The 21,463-nt window shown below is 40.6% G+C and overlaps 1 protein-coding gene across 4 annotated transcripts in view; it reads right to left on the reverse strand.

Moving 5' to 3' along the window:
* The window catches only part of FHOD3 (formin homology 2 domain containing 3), a 417,107-nt gene that overhangs the window by 168,754 nt on the left and 226,890 nt on the right, over positions 1–21,463 (reverse strand). For all 4 annotated transcript variants that reach the window (XM_055800337.1, XM_055800338.1, XM_055800336.1 and 1 more), the window contains exon 6: positions 3,349–3,443. In XM_055800337.1, coding sequence (XP_055656312.1) covers positions 3,349–3,443 — 95 coding nt within the window. The remainder of the gene's footprint in view (positions 1–3,348; positions 3,444–21,463) is intronic.

Here is a 21,463-nt window from a genome sequence, read left to right on the forward strand (position 1 = left end):
CACCTGATCAGGAAAGGGAAGGAGATGAAGCCTTCTACAGACAGCTGGAGGTAGACTCATGATCACAGGCCCTGGCTGTCATGGGGGACTTCAACTACCTTCATATCTGCTGGAAAGACAATAGAACTAAGCACACGCAGTCCAGTAGGTTCCTGAAGAGCACTGATGATAAATTTTTGACACAGGTCTGGAGGAGCTGTGTGGAGGTGAGGTGTGCTGCTGGACCTTGTACTAACAAACAGAGAAGGGCTGGCTGGGGATGTGAAGGTTGGGGGCAGCCTGGGCTGCAGTGACCATGAAATGGTGGAATTCAGGATCCTGTGTGGACAAAGCAGGGCAGTAAGTAGGTATTAAGCAGGTATTACAACCCTGGAATTCAGGAAAACTAACTTTGACCTCTTCAAGGACCTACTTGGAGGATTTACAGGGCTTAGGGCTCCAGGAGGTAGGGGGTTGTCCAAGAGAGCTGGCTAATATTCAGTCATCACTTCCTCCAAACTCAAGATCCGTGCATCCCTATGAGTAAGACACCAAGCAAAGGGGACAGGAGACCTGCATGGATGAGCAAGAAGCTTGTGGCAAAACTCAAACAGAAGGAGGTTTATGGAATGTGGAAAAAGGGACAGGCCACTTGGGAGAAATATAGGAACATTGTCAGACCATGAAGGGAGGTGACAAGGAAGGCTGAGGTCCATTTGGAATTAAATCTGAGAAGGCACGTCATGGACAACAAAAAGGACTTTTTCAAGTACATCAGTAGCAAAAGGAAAACTAGCAAAAAATGCGAGCTCGCTGCTACATGAGATAGGTGCCCTGGTGACAAAGGACACAGAGAAGGCAGAGTTACTGAATGCCTTCTCTGCTTCAGTCTGTACTGCTAAGGCTGACCATCAGGAATCCCAGACCCCGGAAGCAAAACAGGGAGTCTGAGAAATTGAAGAATTTTCCCTTGGTTGAAGAGCATCGGGTCATAGATCATTTAGGCAAACCTGACACCCATAAACCCATGGGCCCCGATGGGATACTCCCCTGAGTGCTGAGGGACCTGGCAGATGTTATTGCCAAGCCACTCTCCATCATCTTTGAAAGGTCACGGAGGACAGAAGAAGTGCCTGAGGACTGGAGGAAAGCCAGCATCATTCCAGTTTTCAGAAAGAGCAAGAAGGAGGACCCAGGGAACTACAGGCCAGTCAGCCTCACCTCCATCCCTGGCAAGGTGACAGAAAAGCTCATCGTGGAGGTCATCTCAAAGCATGTGGAGGAAAAGAAGGTTATCGGGAGCACTCAACATGGATTCCCCAAGAGGAAATCACACCTGACCAACCTAATGGCCTTCTACGATGGAATGACTGGCTGGGTAGATGAGGGGAGAGCAGTGGGTGTTGTCTACCTTGACCTCAGCAAGGCTTTTGACACCATCTCCCATAAAATCCTCACATGTAAACTCCGGAAGTGTGGACTAATGAGCGGGCAGTGAGGTAGATCGAGACCTGGCTGAATGGCAGAGCTCAGAGGGTTGTGATCAGCCTCACAGAGCCTGGCTGGAGGTGTTCCCCAGGGGTCAGCACTGTCCAGCCCTGTTCAACTTCTTCATCAATGACCTGGATGAAGGGACAAGCGTACCCTCGGCAAGTTTGCTGATGCAGAACTGGGAGGAGCGGCTGACGCACCAGCAGGCTGCGCTGCCATTCAGCCAGACCTGGGCAGGCTGGAGAGCTGGGCAGAGAGGAACCTCATGAAGTTCAGCAAAGGCAAGTGCAGGGTCCTGTACCTGGGGAGGAACAACCCCACGCACCAGCACAGGCCGGGGCTGACCGGCTGGAAGGCAGCTCTGCGGAGAAGGACCTGGGAGTGCTGGAGGACAGCAAGGTGCCCATGAGCCAGCAGGGTGCTCCTGGGGCCAAGAAAGTCAATGGGATTCTGGGGGGCATTAGAAGAAGCGTGGCCAGCAGGTCAAAGGAAATCCTGCCACTCTCCTCTGCCTGGTGAGGCCGCATCTGGGATGCTGTGTCCAGTTCTGGGCTCCCCAGTTCAACAGAGACAGGGAACCACTGCACAGGATCCAGTGGAGGGCTATGAAGATGATTAAGGAACTGGAGCATCTCTCCGTTATGAGGAAAGGCTGAGAGAACTGGGCCTGTTTAGCCTAGAGAAAAGAAGACTGAAAAAAGGTCTTATGAAAGTCTACAAGTATCTTAGGGGCAAGTGCCGGGAGGATGGGGCCAGGCTCTTTTCAGTGGTGCTCAGCAACAGGAAAAGGGGCAACGGGCACAAACTGCAGCAGGGGAAGTTCCTTCTGAATATGAGGAAGAACTTCTCTGTCAGTGACAGAGCACTGGAACAGGCTGCCCGGAGAGTTTGTGGAGTCTCCTTTTCTGGAGACATTCAAAACCCATACGGATGTGATCCTGTGCAGCCTGCTCTAGGTGAACCTATTTTAGCAGAGGGCTTGGGCTAGATGGCCTCCAGAGGTCCTTCCAACCTCGAACCATTTTGTGATTCTGTGACATTAGGAAGTTTCTTTACAGAGGGTGGTCAAACATTGGAACAGGCTTCCTAGAGAGGTGGTTGATACTTCATGCCTTCAGTGTTTAAGAGGCATTTGGACAGTGTCCTTAATAATATACTTTAACTTGGTCAGCCCTGAAGTGGTCAGAAAGTTGGACTAGATCAGGGGTCCTTAAACTACAGCCCGTGGGCTGGGTACGGCCCCCCAGGGTCCTCAATCTGGCCCCCGGTATTTACAGACCCCCCCCGCCAGGGGTTGGGGGGGGGAACCAAGCAGCCGCAGATGGCTGCCTGCCACTGCATCCGCTCAGTGGCCCCCTGGTTAACCAGTTTGAGGACCCCTGGACTAGATGATAGCTGTAGGTCCCTTCCAACTGAACTATTATATTCTGTTTTAAGAAGGAAATCACTCTGAATTGTTCCTAACAGTGATCAGGAAAGTTAAGCAGTAGAGAATGGTGAAATTTTAGAAAAGGATTTGCATTCACAGAATGGTAAGGGAAAAAATAACACCCCAAAAAGTCATTCCAAAAAACTTACTTGGGAACTGCAACTGCAAGACCAAAAATATCCTATCCATGGTGAACTGCAATGGCAGCACAGACAGTAACAAGGGCATCTTTGGTATCTTTGCTTTTAAAAGCAGAGTATGTGCCAACAGCATAGAAGAATAGAAAAGTAACAGCTCAGTGTGCCCTGCTTTCCACACAGAGTGTTATGTTCTTATTTAGAACCTAACACACAGTCTGTTTATAACCTAAATGCATATGTAATACAAATTAAATCCTTTTGAAGAACTCCAAAAAACTTATAAAATGAGAATTTTGGAGAGCATCTTACCTTTGATCCAATAAGTGTGTACAGCCATTGGACGGTTTCATTATGATTTATTACTCCATTCATACCATCGACATACAGCATTATCTGGCCCAAAGCTATTGTAAAGAAAAGAGATAAAGTATAATCAGACATTGTGAATACTTTTTATAATCATAAGCACTGCTGGCAATTTTCTGTAAGCAGGGTTTTACAGAGACATGGAGAGCTGAACTAACAAAAGATACATTGGGCAAGATTGTGCTGGAAAAAGTCCTGAGCAACCGCAGTAACTTTACTGACTTCATCTGGATGGTATCGTTGTGAATTTAATACAGGGACAAGTACAGGCACTTGCTCCTTCCTAGAAGATGCCACGTTTTATTATCCCAAAATCTGCAAACAGTATTCTACACATTGCTTACTGTCACAATGGTTCCATATGATGCTTTACATCTTGTAAGCCAAACTATTAACATTTGTTTCAGCACCATATAATGTTTGGAATTAGTATATTTGGATTAAGTTGACAGTTTCAGTGAATTCCAATAATATGAAATTAAAGCAGGATAATTAACACCAATAAGGACAGCAAACATTCACCATTGCACAGTGCTGCATTGCAAATGAGTTTTGGATTTTATTGAGAAAATACAACCACCAAAGCATGGTTAAGAAAGAAGAATCTTTATTCATTTATTCTAAAGCATTTACAACAACATTCCAAAACATGCAGTGAAATATTTTGTAACAATAATTCCATAGTTTGCAATCCTGATAATATGAGACTTTCTAGAGACAGCAGCTATTAAATCTTTTCTGACTGATAAGGACAGACATTTTTTGTAAGGATTATGAGAAGTGGATTAGCAAAATTAATCTATCATCTTCAAAAGTTTCCACTGTCAGATCTTCTGCTTTATAGCAGGAGATCAAAGCACAGTGGGATGAAAAAGAAATCACTGATGTAACACCTTTCAGCACAGCCTGTTGGCATAACAACTCAATTATCTAATGCACAACCTGATGAGCCCCTAGTACACTGCTTGGGGGAGGGGGGAGGGGAGGAGAAGGGAAACCACAGGGTGAGGAACATTATGATGTTATTAATCTTCCAAAGTCATCCTGAATGTTTGCTAACTTTTGCACAGGTTGTGCACAGCGCAGCATTGTTTTCCTTGAGGGCAGATTTTCAGAGACACGAATGTTAGTCAAGCACTTCAGTACCCCTATAGCTAAGCAGCTAACTTTCACGTTTACATTCTTTCTTTTTTTTCTTTGCTCTAGTTGGTTGACTTACAGTTAAAAAAACCTGAGGTACTAATTTCAGGTACTTCTATTCCTTATCTGATCTGCAACACCAAGCTAGAAGCAAAGTCACTCTACACAGTCAATGAAGACGCAGAAACGGCGAGCCAGGGGGTTACGGCAAGGAGATAACTGGTGTCTCAGGCTGGCTGGGCTGCCGCCGGGGTATGCCCATCTCTCTCCACTCCTCCTCTCCAGGAAGCAATCATTCAGCACCCTCCAAAGACACGTGCCTTGGGTAAATGAAATCAGGTGGGAGGGATACAAGCCCAAGTGTTAAGGTAAAATAAAAGATGTAAGGCAGTCAGCAAAAAGAGATAATATTTACACTGCCTGAATAAATGGCTGCTTTGAAGCATTTCCTTGCAGGTAAAGGAAAGAGGAGAACACTGCTATCCCATCAGTAATCAGAGAAAGTTCTTAATTCTTGTTTTTACTTCCTTTCAGTGCTTAAAAGATTTGGCCCTTGATCTGAATGAGATCTAGTCATGGTAAGGTCACCAACTCCCCTTCACCCCTCCCCACCCACCCACCCCCCCTTTTTTTTTTTTTGCCTTTCTTGCAAATTCTTAGATAGAGGGTGAAAAGATTTAATTTGAATTTGAAACAACTTTGAAGTCTGCTTTTAAAGGGAAAACATGCACACAATACAAAGTTATTCCACTGCTTATACTTAAGACTAGTTAGAGTGGATGTGTAAGTGAGATCTGGGATGCCTTAGTCTTCAGCGTTTTAGATATGACTCTTCATAACAGCAATAGGTTAAGGCAAATCAGCCAGCCTTAGAAAGAAGCCAAAAAAAGTTTTAGGGATTCCTAACAATTTTAATTTGCTACCACTAATCTTGCACTCTGAACCCCTCCCACCACCTTTTTTTTTTTTTTTTTTTTTTTTTTTTTTCATTATCCGTGGTACCTTAAGTATATGGCAGTGTCTATATCGTTCAGTGACAGAATGGGTCTTTTGGGTATAGGTGAAAAATTAGTAACATATGAAAAAAATCACTACTGCTGCCACTTGAATAAGTGGCCAATAAGTTTCACAGGACAAAGAGTTACAAAGGACACCACAAAATGATGATGACGAAGATAAGGCTTGCTATGGAGCCATGCTGTCCACATGCAAGTCATGAATCCAGTAATTATCTGCCACATATCAAGCTACCTGCTGCTGCCAGACCTTGGCATGGAGCTTGATATTGCTGTTTCCCATCTTCAGGGGTCAGAAATATGAAAGCAAGACATTGCAGGCTGGGTTGAGGAGAAATCAGCTTTCATTATGAGGAAGAGTAAGTTAGGAAGGATCTGTATGTACTTCACACAAAGCTGATGCCTTTTAAGTTCTTAGGAAAAGAAGTCCACAAGAAGAGCTGAAAGAGGGAGAACGCTAGTTTCATACCACGTCAAGTGTCTGTGCTAGGGAAGCAAAGGTAACACCTAGCAACCATACAACACAGTGGCAAAATGGAAGAGGCCACCAAAAACACTAGTGTACGAGCAGGCTGGTGGACTGGAGGTTCTTGAGCTCTCCCAGGCTCAGGTCTGGCTGAGTGGAGCAGACCAGTTTTGCACTGCATGGAGAGAGACTGGCCACAGAGCGCTCTGCACTGTTTCCTATTCTTTGCACCTTTTCTGCCCCGTGGACAGCCTGCCCCCTGGCCCACACTCTAAGTCTGCTGAAATGGCTGAATGCAGTGCAAACTCCACGTGCCACCCACCCCACGTGTGCGTGCCGGCATGCACACAGGCCCACCACCACCAACATGCAGTGCCCTGCCAAGAGCAAGCACACTAATTTGCAAAGCAACCTGTTCGGAAGGCTAATCTAGTCCAAAATCATTTAAGTCCGCATTATACGTTTCTTCAACCGAACTCCTTTTTTTTTTCACTGAAAAATGAGGAGGCTATTTAATCCATTTAATCCCGTCTCTCAGCTATCCAGAGTTCTTTTTGGAAGTATATCAACAACCTACTTGCATTAGGAAAGCTTGCTATTGTGCAACAGGGGGCTAGGAAAGGGGGGTTTAAATATGGAGCACACAATTTGGAATTTCTTTGTTCTCACCACCCTTGTCAAACCCTTAATCTTATGTGAAAGTAGTGTGTGACTTTACCCATAGCTATTTTCAAGTGGAAAATTGCTGGATTTCTTAGGCAAGGCTTAGGTTAGAGAAGGACAGAGCAGCCAGAAACTTCATAGATTTCTGTAAAATAAGAGGTTTAAGAAAGCCTCTAAAAATGTGCCAGTATTGGCGCTGATACTCTTCTGGGATCTTTCCTGTAACTGGACCAAAGGGGAAAAACTGTAGCACAAAACATCATCACAGGAACATCACTTTAAGTAAAAGTCTGTTTTTCTCACCCGGAGTGTCAAAAGTTTCAAAGCTGTTTCTTGCCCACACACCTGCTCCTGTAATCTGCCCTATCCGCTTTGTATTTTACCACAGGACTACCTCAGAGAAAGCAACAGCACGGAATGAGCAGAAACACTATTGTCTTACCCTCTCCTACAAGTCAAAACCCCGTTCATCATGCCAAGAATTACAGCAGGGATGGGCTTTGTGACTGCCTTTGTTTCCATCAGAATAAGCCCACATACAGGGTGAAGCCGGCCAAAGCCGGACACTGTCGCCACAGGTTTCAGCTCCTTGGAGAAGCTTCTGTCCCAGGTTCATCTAGCCCTTCATAACCAGCAGCCACAGTGCACGTGACACTGTATGCAACAACGGGTGAGCGTGAATGACAGGCAGAGCTGTGATGAAACTAACGGGGAGGAACCAGCTGCTGAAAGTCATCTTTCTCATTGCCAGTTGAAATCTTATCACCAATGAGAAATTAATGGTCTGTGTGATTCCATTTTAAAACAGATTACTAGCTTACATATGGTATCCTGGGCACTGAAAAGGCATACTCCATTAAAGTACACATCCTGATCACGAACAAAATTTCAATACCTGTCTCATGAGGGATCCCAGGAGGGAGATAATACAGTTATCTAAGTATTCTGTTACTTCTGAAGGAAAAGAACCTACCTCAAACTTATTTCTCTGTGTTTGCTCTGAGAGGCAAGAACTCGGCTACCACTGGGACTGCCTTGAACACAAAATCTCCAGCTCAGCTCAGCCTGACACACTGGATGCCAGGAGCTTCTACTTTTGCTTATAGCACATTCCCACTGACAGTGCTTGCACATGCACCCTCACGGAAGAGCTTATTTTCTCTGTAATAGCCAAGGATACTGGATAGTTTTTTCCTGATGAGAAATCGTTATTAAATACAACTTTTGTACCATCCAGCTACTTGAAAATGGCCAGAATTGCAGCAGAGTTCCTTGCTTCTAAGAGGTGACATCAGATAAAATAGATGACCTGGCCTCTCTACTGCTTCTGAAATGATCCTACAAAGCAGCACTGTGCCAAATCTTATGACTCACACTCATTCCACAGGACTAGAACCAGCTAAAATTTTTAGGTTTGAGGTTTTGTTTGTTTTGAGTTTTCCTCTCTTACTATTTGTACAGGTTGGTTTTAGCTTCAGTGCAAAATCTGCAGTTCATACACCTATTCCCATTTCTTTACTCCTGTTGAACGTATCTGTAATGTCATCTAGGATGGTGAAAACAATCTTATTCCTGGCCACAAATGCATGACTATTTTCTTTCTCATCCAAATGTCTTTAAATCCCAGCTCTTTACTTAATCTTGTCTTTTTACCCTCTGTTCATTTGTTCTTTCCCTTATCACACATGTCATGGTTGAAACACACTTAGAAATTAATTTTCAGAACTCCCATATTAACCATGTACTAAATTTGTATTAACTGTATTAACCAATAACTGAACGTTTTTTTCAAAAAAAACACATCACAGAACTGATGTCATAAACTAAAACTGCAAAGATAGTTCTGTTCAGATTTACACTGCTAGTGTAAATCAGAAGTTCTTATGCTAGCTGACACAATTTAAAGTCTACCTTTTGGTCTTACACAGTACTTTAATAGCTCGTAAGTATTTGGAAACATCTGCATGCTAGCTTTAGACCTAGAGTTATTCAAAGTTCAGGTCTTTTGCAGACACAACGGGTTTCTAGATGAAATTTTTTCTTTTTCCATTTAATGGCAAAACAAATGAAGAAACAATAAAACTCATATGGGTTTTAATGCCAAAAATGTGTGACAAAAGTGACAAGCAGGATTTTCCCCTGGATTACAGGCTCAAGGGAAGCTGCTGTCCAGAGGCCATCCTTCGGCAAAGCCAAACCAACCAGGAAGGCTGGACACACCACTCTCCTGTGCAACACGGCTTCCTGCAGCACGCTCAAGCCCTGCAATGTACGTTGCTGGCTGTGATTATAACCAAGTGGGTACACAGGCAGCATGATGTAACTTGCCCTTAAAATCACATCTTGTTTAAAAATCAAGGTCAAGCTTAGCAAGAAACAAAAATCCTTCCTTTACTTGGCAGCTAAAAATGTGCCTTTGCCGTTATTTTAATTCTAAAGAGACAGCACATGTGTATGTTTAAACTCCATGCTTAACGCTGGGTTCTTAAATGGCACTGCCTAGCAATAGTTTCCACTATCCACAAAAGCCCACAGGAAATACTGGAGGAGATTTTTAACTCTGACATTCCTGACACAATGGAGAGACCTTTAGATCTGTGTTATTATTATTATTACATTCTACCTAATGGTCCGTCTTTAACAATAACCTTAGTTTTGGTGAACCCCAGGGGCCACTAGCAAAGAAACCCTCTCTCAGTGCTGATTACTACGTGAAAACAAAGGGGAACAGGCTGCTAACTCTGGACTTGGAGCAGAGCTTCAGTCAACCCAGAGTCTTGAAAACATGTCCAAGTTTTGAAGCCTTGATGACATTTACAGTCATTCGTGCTGCAGGTACTCAGAAGTCATCTGCAAAGAACACAGACAAACAGTTTGGGTCCCCAAAAATGGATTGTTGATAACAACTCGACAATAAAGCAGGCGCAGGGATCACAGAGCACTTACAAGTCTAATTACTCACTTTGAAAGCAGGTAGTGACTGTGGTTGGAAGCAGGGGGGTAGTGAGTCCCCTCCCCTTCTCTTTGTCAGGGAGAGGTACCTGTGCCTCCACAACTCGCTGTTCTGAGGCTCCTAAACTAGAAGAGCTCTAGCTGTTATTTCAGCCTCACCACACCCGGCCTACTTCCCAGTGGTTCTCAGTTGTCCCCAGGGTTGAAGTGAAGAGCAATGCAGCCCTTTCCCAAGGGATGATCAACGCATGGCAAGTCCAGGACTGCAGAAACCTCTGACAGAGTTTTCTCCTCTTCATGTTTCCTCTGTCACCCTTTTCCTCTGGTGTTTCTCACTTTAAAAAACAGCGTGCAGCAAGGTCAAAGGGCATAAAGCAGCTTTAATCAGCTCAAGTGTTTAAGCCAAAGCTGGTCCTTTACATATACCACACAACACCTGCAGTGCCCAAGCTCCACCAAAGCCAAAGGAGCACCTCAGAATTGCTCCTCTTCCAATATTTCTTTTGTGATATTTCTTACAATTTACTTGAGTACAAAGGAAGAATAGACTAAGAGATTACCAGAGAGATTTTCTTGTGAGGTGAGGTATTTGCAAAAGCATCATGCCAGTGCAGGACACTAGCCATGGAAATACTGAAGAATTAACTCCAATGGGCTTACATGCAACTCCCAGCTATGACTTCTTGTACCAAGTACTGATGCTACAGCAAAAGAGAATTTGACTCAGCAGTTAAACTGCTGAATGCCTTTTTATATGAACTGAAATCTGGCTTACACATATGCTTTATAAAAGCTTTGCACGATTAGTCTTAATTGCTTTAAACATTATTTTATTTTGCAGCCCTGACATTTTAAATGCACTACATTCCAGCATGCTTTACAAGATTAATAACATCAGTGTACAATAAGTTAGGTAAAGTTTATATAGTAAAAGGTAAAAACATTTCCTTATTAAAAAGAAATAGATAATTAAAATACTTCATTAATAAACGAGCAAGTCTACTCCAGCATTAGACAGCTATTTTGCAAGCTGACTAAAAGCATGAAATAATAAAAAAAGGAAAGAAATTAAAAAAGGAAAGATATAATTAAAGGAAGAAAGGAAGACAGGAGATGGGAAAAAGACAAAAGAAAAATAAGAAAACAAAAGGTGAACTAGATGGCTTTAAAAGATCAATTCATCCTTCGTGCTTCATAAAGTAAAACTCCTGTAGAAAAAAAGAGTGTGTGGTAGCCCTGAATTAAGATGACATAACGTATGCATATACAGAGCTGAAATAAGGCAGTTGCTTCTTCACTGAATCAATATAGGCTGGAAAACTGAACAATGTTCTTCCAACATGTGTATGAAGTTACATATTTTTCTTAAGAATTTATATTTCTGGAGTTTTACAGGATTTTCAGAGGAGACTTCCACATTGGCCCACAGGACATCGCAGGACGCGATGGTGAGATTACCAGAGAGATTTTCTTGTGAGGTGAGGTATTTGCAAAAGCATCATGCCAGTGCAGGACACTACCCGTGGAAATACTGAAGAATTAACTCCAATGGGTTTACATGCAACTCCCAGCTATGACTTCTTGTACTAAGTACTGATGCTACAGCAAAAGAGAAGTGGTTTGGGTTTGGGGCAGAAGTTAAGATCTGCTGTAAGGATGAGGTGTCTCTTCTCATCTCTCATAAAAGAGTTCACACATTGATTTCAGAGAAGACTTATCTTTAAATGTATTTTAAACTTTTTATAATGGGTTTACCATGCTTAGGCATCCAAGCACTTTACAACAGAAGTAAAACTGAATCAGAAGATCACAGGCTCAATGAGGTTAGATGGCACCTCTGAAGGCTGCCGAGTCCAACCCTCTGCTCAAACCAGGGAAATCCCGAGCAGGTTGTTTAGGACTCTGTCCAGTTGGGTGCTGAATATATCTCTTGGGTTGGAAACTGTACAACCTCTCTGAGCAACCTGTGCCAGTGCTTGGCACTCTCACAGTTGTGGTGGTTTTTTTGTGGTATTTTTTTGGTTGGTTGGTTTTTAAGCATAAATCAAACTTCCCATATTTCAGCCAGCGCCCATGTCTTGCCTCTTGTCCTTTCACTACGCACCACTGAAGTCTGTCTTCTTTACTCCATCCAATCATAGATTTAGTCCCTACCACAATATTTAAATTGAATTCAACTGAATGTAAATTGAATTTTAACCCATAGTCAAGAAACAATAACTACACTGAGCTAGAGGCCACAAAAGAAAATTTACCTTAAATTTAGGATAAAACTAGGGAAAATTAGTGAGACTTCCAAGTGACACCTTAGCCCTTCTATTTGGGAGCCGGTTGAGTAATTTAGTCTGGCAATGTGCTAGATGTGATGCATTGCAAGGCCTTTCCCTCTCCATTAATCATGAACTTAAGCCTTTTGTCTGTGTAAACAATACTAATCCTGACTTTGAAGGTACAAGGAGGGTAACACAAACCAACCTTTGCAGAATGGAAAAGATAATTTCTGCAGCTCCCTTTCTTGAACTCTTCAGACACCTATTTACCCTGTACAAAGAAAGGACCTGCAGGTGCTAGCTGTCTTTTATCAATCATTATCAATTACATACACCACATCAGTTTGGAATTCCAGCACCTCCTTTACATGCCAAAAAGCTAAGCCTTGAGAATGAACTCAGCATTCGGACTGGGGAACACTGCAATGTCACACATAAGTGCAGAAGAAAATGCAATTGAAATTCAGTCTTAGCAAAATCAAGCTGATTTTGATTGTCAGACTTAGTGCCTTTGCTCCTGGGGCAGAGAAAAATCTGAGGGAATACATGCTTTTAATTTTTTTTCTTTTCTTTATTATATGCCAATAGCATCTTTGTTGACTACAGTTAGGCACTTTTGCAGTGATTATGAAAAAAAGCACGCTGTCATGGGGTTCCTGTCCTATCTGGAACATCAAGAGAATCAAGGGGTAACACAGCTGGGCTTTTATCAATGGACTAACACTAGAGAAGAAAAAGGACATACGGTACGGTAAAAGTGTTCACATACGGAGCATTTTTAGTCAGCAACAGTATTTCAACCTTCCAGGATGAAACCTGTCAGTTTTGAAGTGAACAAATGATAGATTCTCACCGCTTCCCCCACCACCCCATTTCTCTTGCAAAAAAAGTAACATTTCCTAATACTTACACTTTTCCTAAACAAAAAGGAAGATTCTCAGGAAGTAAAAAGAGGAAAACCAAGAATTCCTAGCATTATTGTACATTAAGAAGAATAAAAGAAAAAAAAAAAAAAAGATAAATTCCTGTGCCAGTTAAAACTACAGTTCTATCCCACAGACTTCAGCATAGTCTTTGCAAAGCACAAACATTGATCAATGTTCTTTTGTTGTCATGTAGTAACATGTTGTTGCTGCTGTGAGCAGTAATATTTATCAGGATTGCAGTTCCTTTTTTTTTAAGCTAAACTTCATTCTCCAAGGCACTATGCTGGGCATGTAAACAGGGGCTAAGTTTAGCATCCTGAAATAACAGCATTGCAATTGTTAAAATATCTAAATACACTTAAACTAGCCTTTGTCAGGGAGGCTTACAGAGAGTCAAGATTATTTCAGTGGGCACGTAAAGTTACTTTTGCTACTGAAAAGCTGAAAACCAGTCTCCAAAATTCATATATATGGCAGCACACGCTCAGTAAGCATGGACTTCTAAAAATGATACACACCATATTCCTGAAGAACAGAAAAACAACAAAAGAAAGAAGAATGACAGTCGCTGAGATCGGTAATCCTACCACTGGTGTTTCACATCAGTTCCCATGGGGGGTTCTGCAGGAAACAAAGCATGCTGCCAAAAGTGACACTTTGTTAGCCATCCAGTTTTTAGTAAAATTCAAACACTGTTTATTATAACTGGTAGCATAAGGTGTACTTGGGGAACACCATGGAAGAGCTACACTGAGAACAAAAAATACAAGTAAATTTCTCCAGCTGTATTGTTTCTATATGTTTTTTAATTCTCACATAGCTTCTTTACTTAGCAATGTATTCCAAATGGTGTTCCCTATTCTTCCAAAATAAGGGACCACATGTGAAAATGTTTTGCAGTAGACGAAACATTAAGAAGCACTACAAAATGTTTCATGTAGGTGTCACTTCTAACATTTCTCAATACTTATAGCTAAACTGACAACAGCTACAGGATTTTACACAGGTCCAAACGTTCCTACAAAGGAATGCATTGGCTTTCTTCATCTCAGACAGAAATGGAACAAGTGCACAGATAGCACAGAAGTATTAAGATCATTATGGGATACTTGAGTATGTTCAAAATATCAAAAAAAATTAAAAGCTTTGTTTACATAATTATGCTTTTTAATACAAATTTCAGATTTCTCCAATGCTTTTGTCATCTTGAAACCAACTGATTTAAAGGGCACTGTAGAGGAGCACAGAAAATCACATTTTTCCTAACTATATTCAAAGCCATTCAAAACTATTGATGAATAGTACATTAAAAGCTTCCTCCCCTGCTCAGGAAGGACTGATTCAAGAGCAGAAATCAGTAGGATAAATAAGAATTCACTATGCTTTAAGTTCAGCAACTAATCTAAAAGAGTTCTTAAGCAAAGTGGGAGAAGGAAGCGTGTCTATTTAAAGCAAAGCCAAGACTGGAAGTTAGGCTTTCTCACCATCTCAGCCTTCTCACCGTGGTGTGTTAGCTACAAAAGATTCAAACTGAACAGCCTGAAAATAAAAGCTGACTGAATCACGATCTTTGTGTCTTTGTCTATTGAGGAATGCATCCCAATATCAAATGTTTTTATATATAAGAAATGCATCTGTCACTTTTTATTCACCGAGCCACCTTTAAAAAAACAATACTGAGTCTATCCTCCTAATTTCTTCATCGTAATTACATCATGACAGATGCCAAAACTGATTTCCTGATGAACTTTTCAGATATTTATTTCTTTTCAGCATGCTCAGCCTGTCTGTAACATTTTGGATAGACTTCACCCTGAAGTAACACGTGTGCCATCATAGAATTAACTTTCATCTCCTGAATTTATGCTTGTTAGGGCAAATGAATGAAAGACTGTACTCTAAGTACTGGATAAACAAAGCCAAAGTCAGCACTAGAAAGCAAACAGATACAACACTTCGTTAAATGTGCTTTTTCTTCTTTTTGTTTCAAGAATGTCTGCTGCTATGTGACATTTATGGTTATACAGTCTCCTTTCAAATCTCACGGTAAAGAATGTGCTTAAGAAACAAGTTCATATCTCCCATTTGAAGTAGACTTCCCACGAGAAAAAGGTGCAAGGAAGAGACATCATTACAAATCCCTTTAAGTACAGAGCTCACGCTCTTCCAAAATATTGACTGAAAATGCTGTTTTGTGTCTCTGCTCATTCATCTCAGATAATGAGCAAAGATTCCTTCCAAATTAAGAGTAATTCTCTTCTAATCCCTCTATTATTTTTTTTCCCCATCAGCATGGTGACAGTGAGAACTTGTTTGAATACTGAATCCCATCTTACTACAGCAATTCTTAAAGGAAAACATAGTGAAATCATCTTTATCAGTGTCATGCTCAGACATTTCCCCTCTCTGACTGAATTTAGATAGGTCAATAGCTAAGCAGAATGCACACCAATCCCATTTCCCCCCCTTCCCAAAACTCTCAGGCAAAACCACAAAAAATGTATTAAATCCTAATTTCTAATTGATAGAAAGACAATTACAGAATCTCCGCTTTTCAGTTCATTCCTTTACCATATAAAAAAGTGAATAAAATAGATTCAGAACAAAAGAAAATTATTTGCAGGTGAAAGCTTCATTTGACCTAAAAATGTAAGGTCTGTCATTGGTGACTAGTCACCTGTGTGGCAGCAGGGAGACACAATCACCTGCTGGCTGAACATGAAGATGAAGGTGGTGGACTTGTTCAAGTGTAACAGTCTACATTTCTTATATACCAGTATCTATGTAAATGAGAAATGAAGCTGAACAATCACTTTTTATTTTCTAACCCATTGTTGGGTGATTTTATTCCCTTTTGTTGATGTTTTTACAATTCATTGACCACAGCATAATTGGTAACCCTCAGTACAAATGCAAGCGTGTTTCTATGACTGTATTACTGGTCAGCACCTCATTAGCAGGCCTGTGAGCCCAGGGTAATACTGACGCTGAAGAAGATGGTGCAGAGGCGATTTGGAGACAGGGAAGTTTAACAGTTCCTCATTTAGATAATTTGGAGCAAGGTTGCCGGTGTCTACTCTGTAAGCAATAACCTCGGGCTCTGCATGGAAGCAGCTAAATTACTCCCAGAGCCAAACCGGTCCTGTAAGTATCACAGACACTTCTGTGCAACACTCCTCCAGTAAGTGATGCAGACTAAACCCAAACCACCACTGGCATAGAAGACTACATGCATCTATGGCATAGTTAGTTCACAACCAAGACAAGTCCACGATGGGTAATTAACAGTTTCTGGGTACTTAGAAGTTAAAGAATGTTAGGCACACAAAATTCAAGCACAAGACATTTAAGAAATTACAGAATTAAGAATCCTGCAGAAAACTTCTATCAGTCTACTCGCTGCACAAAATTAACCATGTCTAAATCAATTTAAAGAAAAATTATTTCTAAGCTTTGGAGTACAACCTCATTCAAAGCAAGTACTGGAAAATACTGTCTAAAAACCATTCTCTTGGTGTGTGGTCCTAGAAATGTTTTTGTGCAAACCTCCTGTGAAGACAGAATATTTAATTTCCTGCAGGGTTTTCTACAATGTTAATCAATATAGTGAGTGCTTCGGAGGCCTGAATACATTTTCTGCATAGCACACCAATGACATAAAGAAACAATTCTGTTCTGTTCTGCAGAGAAGTTGGAGCTTTCACTAACTATGGATGTCACATCTGAGACACTTGATAATCTGATTTTTGAGAATACCTTTTGATATAATAGCACTTCAAGTATCCATAGAAGACCTGCAACCAAGTTGAGGTTCAGCTCTGTGCAGTATGGTCTCAAATTAGTGTCTACAGAAAAAAACCAAACAAATATGAACAGGGAACATAATGATACTTTCTTACAAGCTGAACTGAAATTACTTGCCTCACAATTACATTGTATTATGGCAGAGGCTCAGTTAAAATCACTCCCCTTCCATGTCAGGAACCTTAAAATGAGTAACACCACCATCCTTTTTCCACCAGGAACTTTAGGGACTGGCAGCCTTATTTGCAGTGTCTGGAAAACCTGGGTTTACAAACATTACATTCATTTATCTTCTTTTTTGGTTGGTGGTTTTTTTTTGTGTGTGTGTGTTTGGTTATTTTTGTTGTTTTTTGGGGATTTTTTTTTGGGGGGGTAGTGGGGGTTGGTTTTAGCTGGTGTCTTTGTTTCATTTAAAAAAAAAAAAAAGTGGGTGGTGGTTTAAAAAGACATAAATATCTGACGTCATCCCCAAAATAAATATTTCTATTAACTGTTTACATACCCTAAAGCAAAACAACAAAGAAATCTACAAACCATCTCTGGTTTATAATAGATGTCACATCGTCAGAAATTGGTTCATCAGACATGATTTAAAAAGTTCAAGCCATGATTGCAACAACACTTGGAGTTTGAAGAAGCAAGAGTTATTTCAGATGGACAGTATTTCAGGTTGACACATCCAGAGGTACTTTGCAGATCAGAGTTTTGATATCCCTGAGCTACTTCCCATGTTCCACAAAACACCACCCACCATCCATCATGAGCAGCTTGGCTATTCTCCAATCTATTCTCCATTTTTGGGACAACTCTTCTCTTTATCCCTGTTTCCTCAATAGCAGCACTGATAAAATGTCACCAAACTCTAATAAAACTTTTTCATCACTCTACCAAATTCTTAGAGAACGATGAGCATCCTGCTGCTCTTTACATCAAACTCTGGCAAGTGAAGATTATGAGATGGGGAGAGACAACAGACCTCTGATCTGCTTCAGGCCACTGCTCCTCCAGGCTGCTGCTCCTATTGCCTCCCACCTCTCCTGGAAGAGCATCTTTAGATCTGAGCATCTGTTCAACAAACATCTTCGCCTTGTTTTGGGGCTGCTATCCTTACATCTGGGAGAACGCTGCAAAGAGCAAGTGCTAACACTTTGATAATTACTAGCATCCAGAACAACCTCTGCTTGTGAAACAGAAGGTTGTCAGACAAAATGGGGCAAATTATTTATTTGTGTCCACATAAAAATAAACTATGTCATGGGCGTATGCTGTCTTCAGCTGAAAGAGTTCTTGCTCTTTACAAAACGATCACTACTATCTCTAGGGCTGTTAAATTTGAACCATAGTTCTAACTGGGAATTAGTTTTCACTGATCTCATCCCTTCTGATTGCTCAAGGCAGAAGGTAGTCTTTCACTTTTCATACACTACAAATAATGGAAAAGTTATCTGAGTTGCTTTATCGGTGAAGAGAATAAAGTGGAAGTAAAATATACTCATTTTGATTCACTGCTTGATCCAAAGAAATTTAAGTTAGCACAAAGTGCAAAAGCAACAGAAAATTCTGAAAGCCAGTAACTCATATTTTACAGTCAAATAGTGGAAAAAATAAATGTAAATAGTAGTTATCAGTTAAATAAGGAAAGCTGCTTGCTACTGTGTAAGAAAATCTCAAAGAGCTGCACAAAATCAACACTGTACTAATATAGCTGATTTAAACCTGTAAAAAACTTTCACAGCTATTGCATAATAAATGTTACTAAACTGTTTTACATCTTCCCAAGGAAGTGTTCACACACACACTGCTCTGTGTGAACACCTGAGATCTCTTATTTTTGCATATCAACTTATGAGAGAGCTTCTAACTTGGTTACATAAAAAAGTTGCCTATAATGCATCGAACTCAAGTGAGCTTACAAAAAGAAGTGAAATACAAAGTGGTGAGAGAAAGAATCAACATTCTAGTACAAGTATTAAAAAAATAAAGTCTATTCTTTCCCACCTTCCTTAACCTCATATGAAGTTTAACATACAGTAAGGCTCAGAGCCAGAATGCTTATCCAAACTACATAAATCTCTAGACAAACTCTCCAGACTACATGGCCCTGTCCCCATAAAACCTTCCAATTCTTCCTAATGCTGCTTTTCAGCAGGAAAGGCTAGTAGAGAGCTCTCTTTCTGCACCAAATCTTCAATCAGTCTTTTCCCAAAGCATCTTTCCTTAGAAGAATGAATCTCCTTCCTTACATGTGTTTACTAAATGAAATGGGAATGGAAAACAGTCCCCAAACCCACAATAAACCCTACAGCAACAAGGCACCCTGCACCACTGCTGTGGCTGCCTCTGAGAAAGACTCAAGTAATTCCCTTATTCCCTTCCTGAATTCCTGAGTGGGGTCAAAGGGAGGGAACTCCATTTACCACCATGCAACCTATTTCAGGCAGCTGGTCCAGCTTATAATGTAAACACGGTAACACCTTGGGAAGGTTACTCAGTGGAATGGCACCATTAGCAAAGCAATTAATTCTGGGTTGACCACATGCGTACTGCCCTTTTGCTTTACTTTCCTCCCTTCCTTCCCTCACCTTGTAGAAGGAAACACAAGGAGGAGTTTTCACTTGTTCTCTAAACAGAAATTTTCAGAAGGCGAGAGATGGGATTTTCTTGAACATTGCGAATGACTTTTTTTTTTTTTTTTTTGGATGATTTCCAGCAAGATATTTTATTTATCTGTTGCCAAAAGAAACACTTTATAGTTTTCTCATTAGTCAAAGGGCTTTAAGAACATGCTTGAAGGAAATGATCAAACTAACAAAACAAGCAAAACCTTTCCATGCACTTCACACGCTCCATGAAAAGTGGCCGCCACTTCACGGAAACAGCATCTGCAGAGCTAAGTGTTGAACCTGAGGTGTGTTTACCATCTCCTTAAAATTCCTTATTCATAAATGCACATGAAAAAGTTGTAGATCCTGCATGGCTTTTCATCTTCTGACCACAAAACAGTGAAATTCAAGGAAAAGAGGAAAAAATATTGACATGTTTAAGCTTCTGAGATTCAACAGTCACCTTTCACTGCATTGAAGGGTTTATTAATATGACATTTCATAATTTACTGGAGAGTAAAATGTAAAACAGAGACATAGTAAGGTACCAGAGTTCCAGTTGGTTTTCAAGGCTCACACTGACATCTGCCCTCAGAGCCTCAGCAACTATAAAGCTGAAATCAGATATTGCTGCATCTACCTCCTGTGTCTTCTCTCATCACTTTTTTTTTTTTTTAAAATCTAGATGGCCAAATTTAAAAAGCCTTCTGTATACAGCATACACCATACACATTCCTGATCTAACTCACATGAAGAATATATTTTATAGCATGGGAAACTCAAAGGCTAGCTATACTTTATTCTCTGTGTGATGGACTGTCATGCTGCCTTTCCCTTGCACTTTTTCTTCTGCATGTTTCCTTGCACAACCAGTCACAAACACTCTGGACCTAGTAAGGCCAGTCAAGACCTATGCAAAGAATTGTGCCTTCAAAACAGGATATTATTTTCCCTTTAGTTTTCCAAATCCACCTACATTAGCACCTACAATTATGATTAAACAAATACATTTCAGAGAGCTCGATGATTAGAAAATCTCCATATGCAGATAAAATGCATTATTGCAGTGCAAATTACTTCTTCCAGGTAATTTCTACAGTCCAGCAATGTGTGGGGGTTTTTTTTGTTTGTTTGTTTCTGCGTCTTGCAGTAACACATATTTGGTTTTGGCTATGTTTGTGCACATATTACTGCTTACAAATATACATCATGTATACAGATGTGTATCTGCATATATCTATGCATACCTAACTATATGTATCTGCATTTACACATCCCTCTCTTAAAATTCAAGTCTTGGCATACCATAAAAAAACCCAAACTACAGCTATGGTCACTTCATTATAAATGCTTTTATGTGTTTATAATTAGTTTAAAAAAAGGATTGCTGTTTATTTGTACAAGAACTCTCAAACATTTTCAAAGCTCAGACCTTCACAGTGTATTCAGAATTCTATTTTTTAGACAAAATGCCTGCTACAAACAGATGCCATTGCCTTCTTTAGGGTCTAATATAGTGATATATGTGGAGAGAAAACTTGATGTTTCACACTACTTTCATCATTGACTCCTACTACAATATCATTTCAGTGGCTGTAGAGGGAAATCCCAGCCAGCTCAAAAAAAATTTTATTTCTAAACCTAGTTTCCCCACCAATCTAGAAATATTGTCAGGCTTTTTCTTTCTACTTCAATGAAGTTTATCAAAGGTAAATTTTAAATCACTGTTTATGACAACTTAATAGTATTTAGTGAAAGAACAATGGTTCTGCTGCTTTCATTTTCAGCGCTTCAATGCAAGGCATCTTTATAGCCTGAATTTTGAAGAGCAAAAAGTCAATCCAAAGACACAACTAATGTTGTCACTTAGAAAGTAAAGAGGAACTGTTGCAAGAAGTTTCTGAAGCCAAATGAAGGAATATGAAAACATATGATCAACGCCTGTGATTTCTCACTTTAAAGTGGCCTAAATGATGCATTTTCCCACACAACTCTTTCTGTAAACAGGAAGAACAACGTTTGCAATAATCTCATAAGAAACGGAAGGTATGATAGGCATAATTGAAGAGCAGGAAAACCGAAGATGAAAGAGATAAAATGGAAATCTGAGCATTTCCACTGGTAATAGGTACGTGCATACAGAGGAGAGACTATAGATTAAATCGGTTTAGAAGAATGTTCTATTGGCTAAAGTAAACATCTGATTAATGGACTAAAT

This window comes from Falco peregrinus, chromosome 3 (genome assembly GCF_023634155.1).
Source record: "Falco peregrinus isolate bFalPer1 chromosome 3, bFalPer1.pri, whole genome shotgun sequence".
NCBI lineage: Eukaryota > Metazoa > Chordata > Aves > Falconiformes > Falconidae > Falco > Falco peregrinus.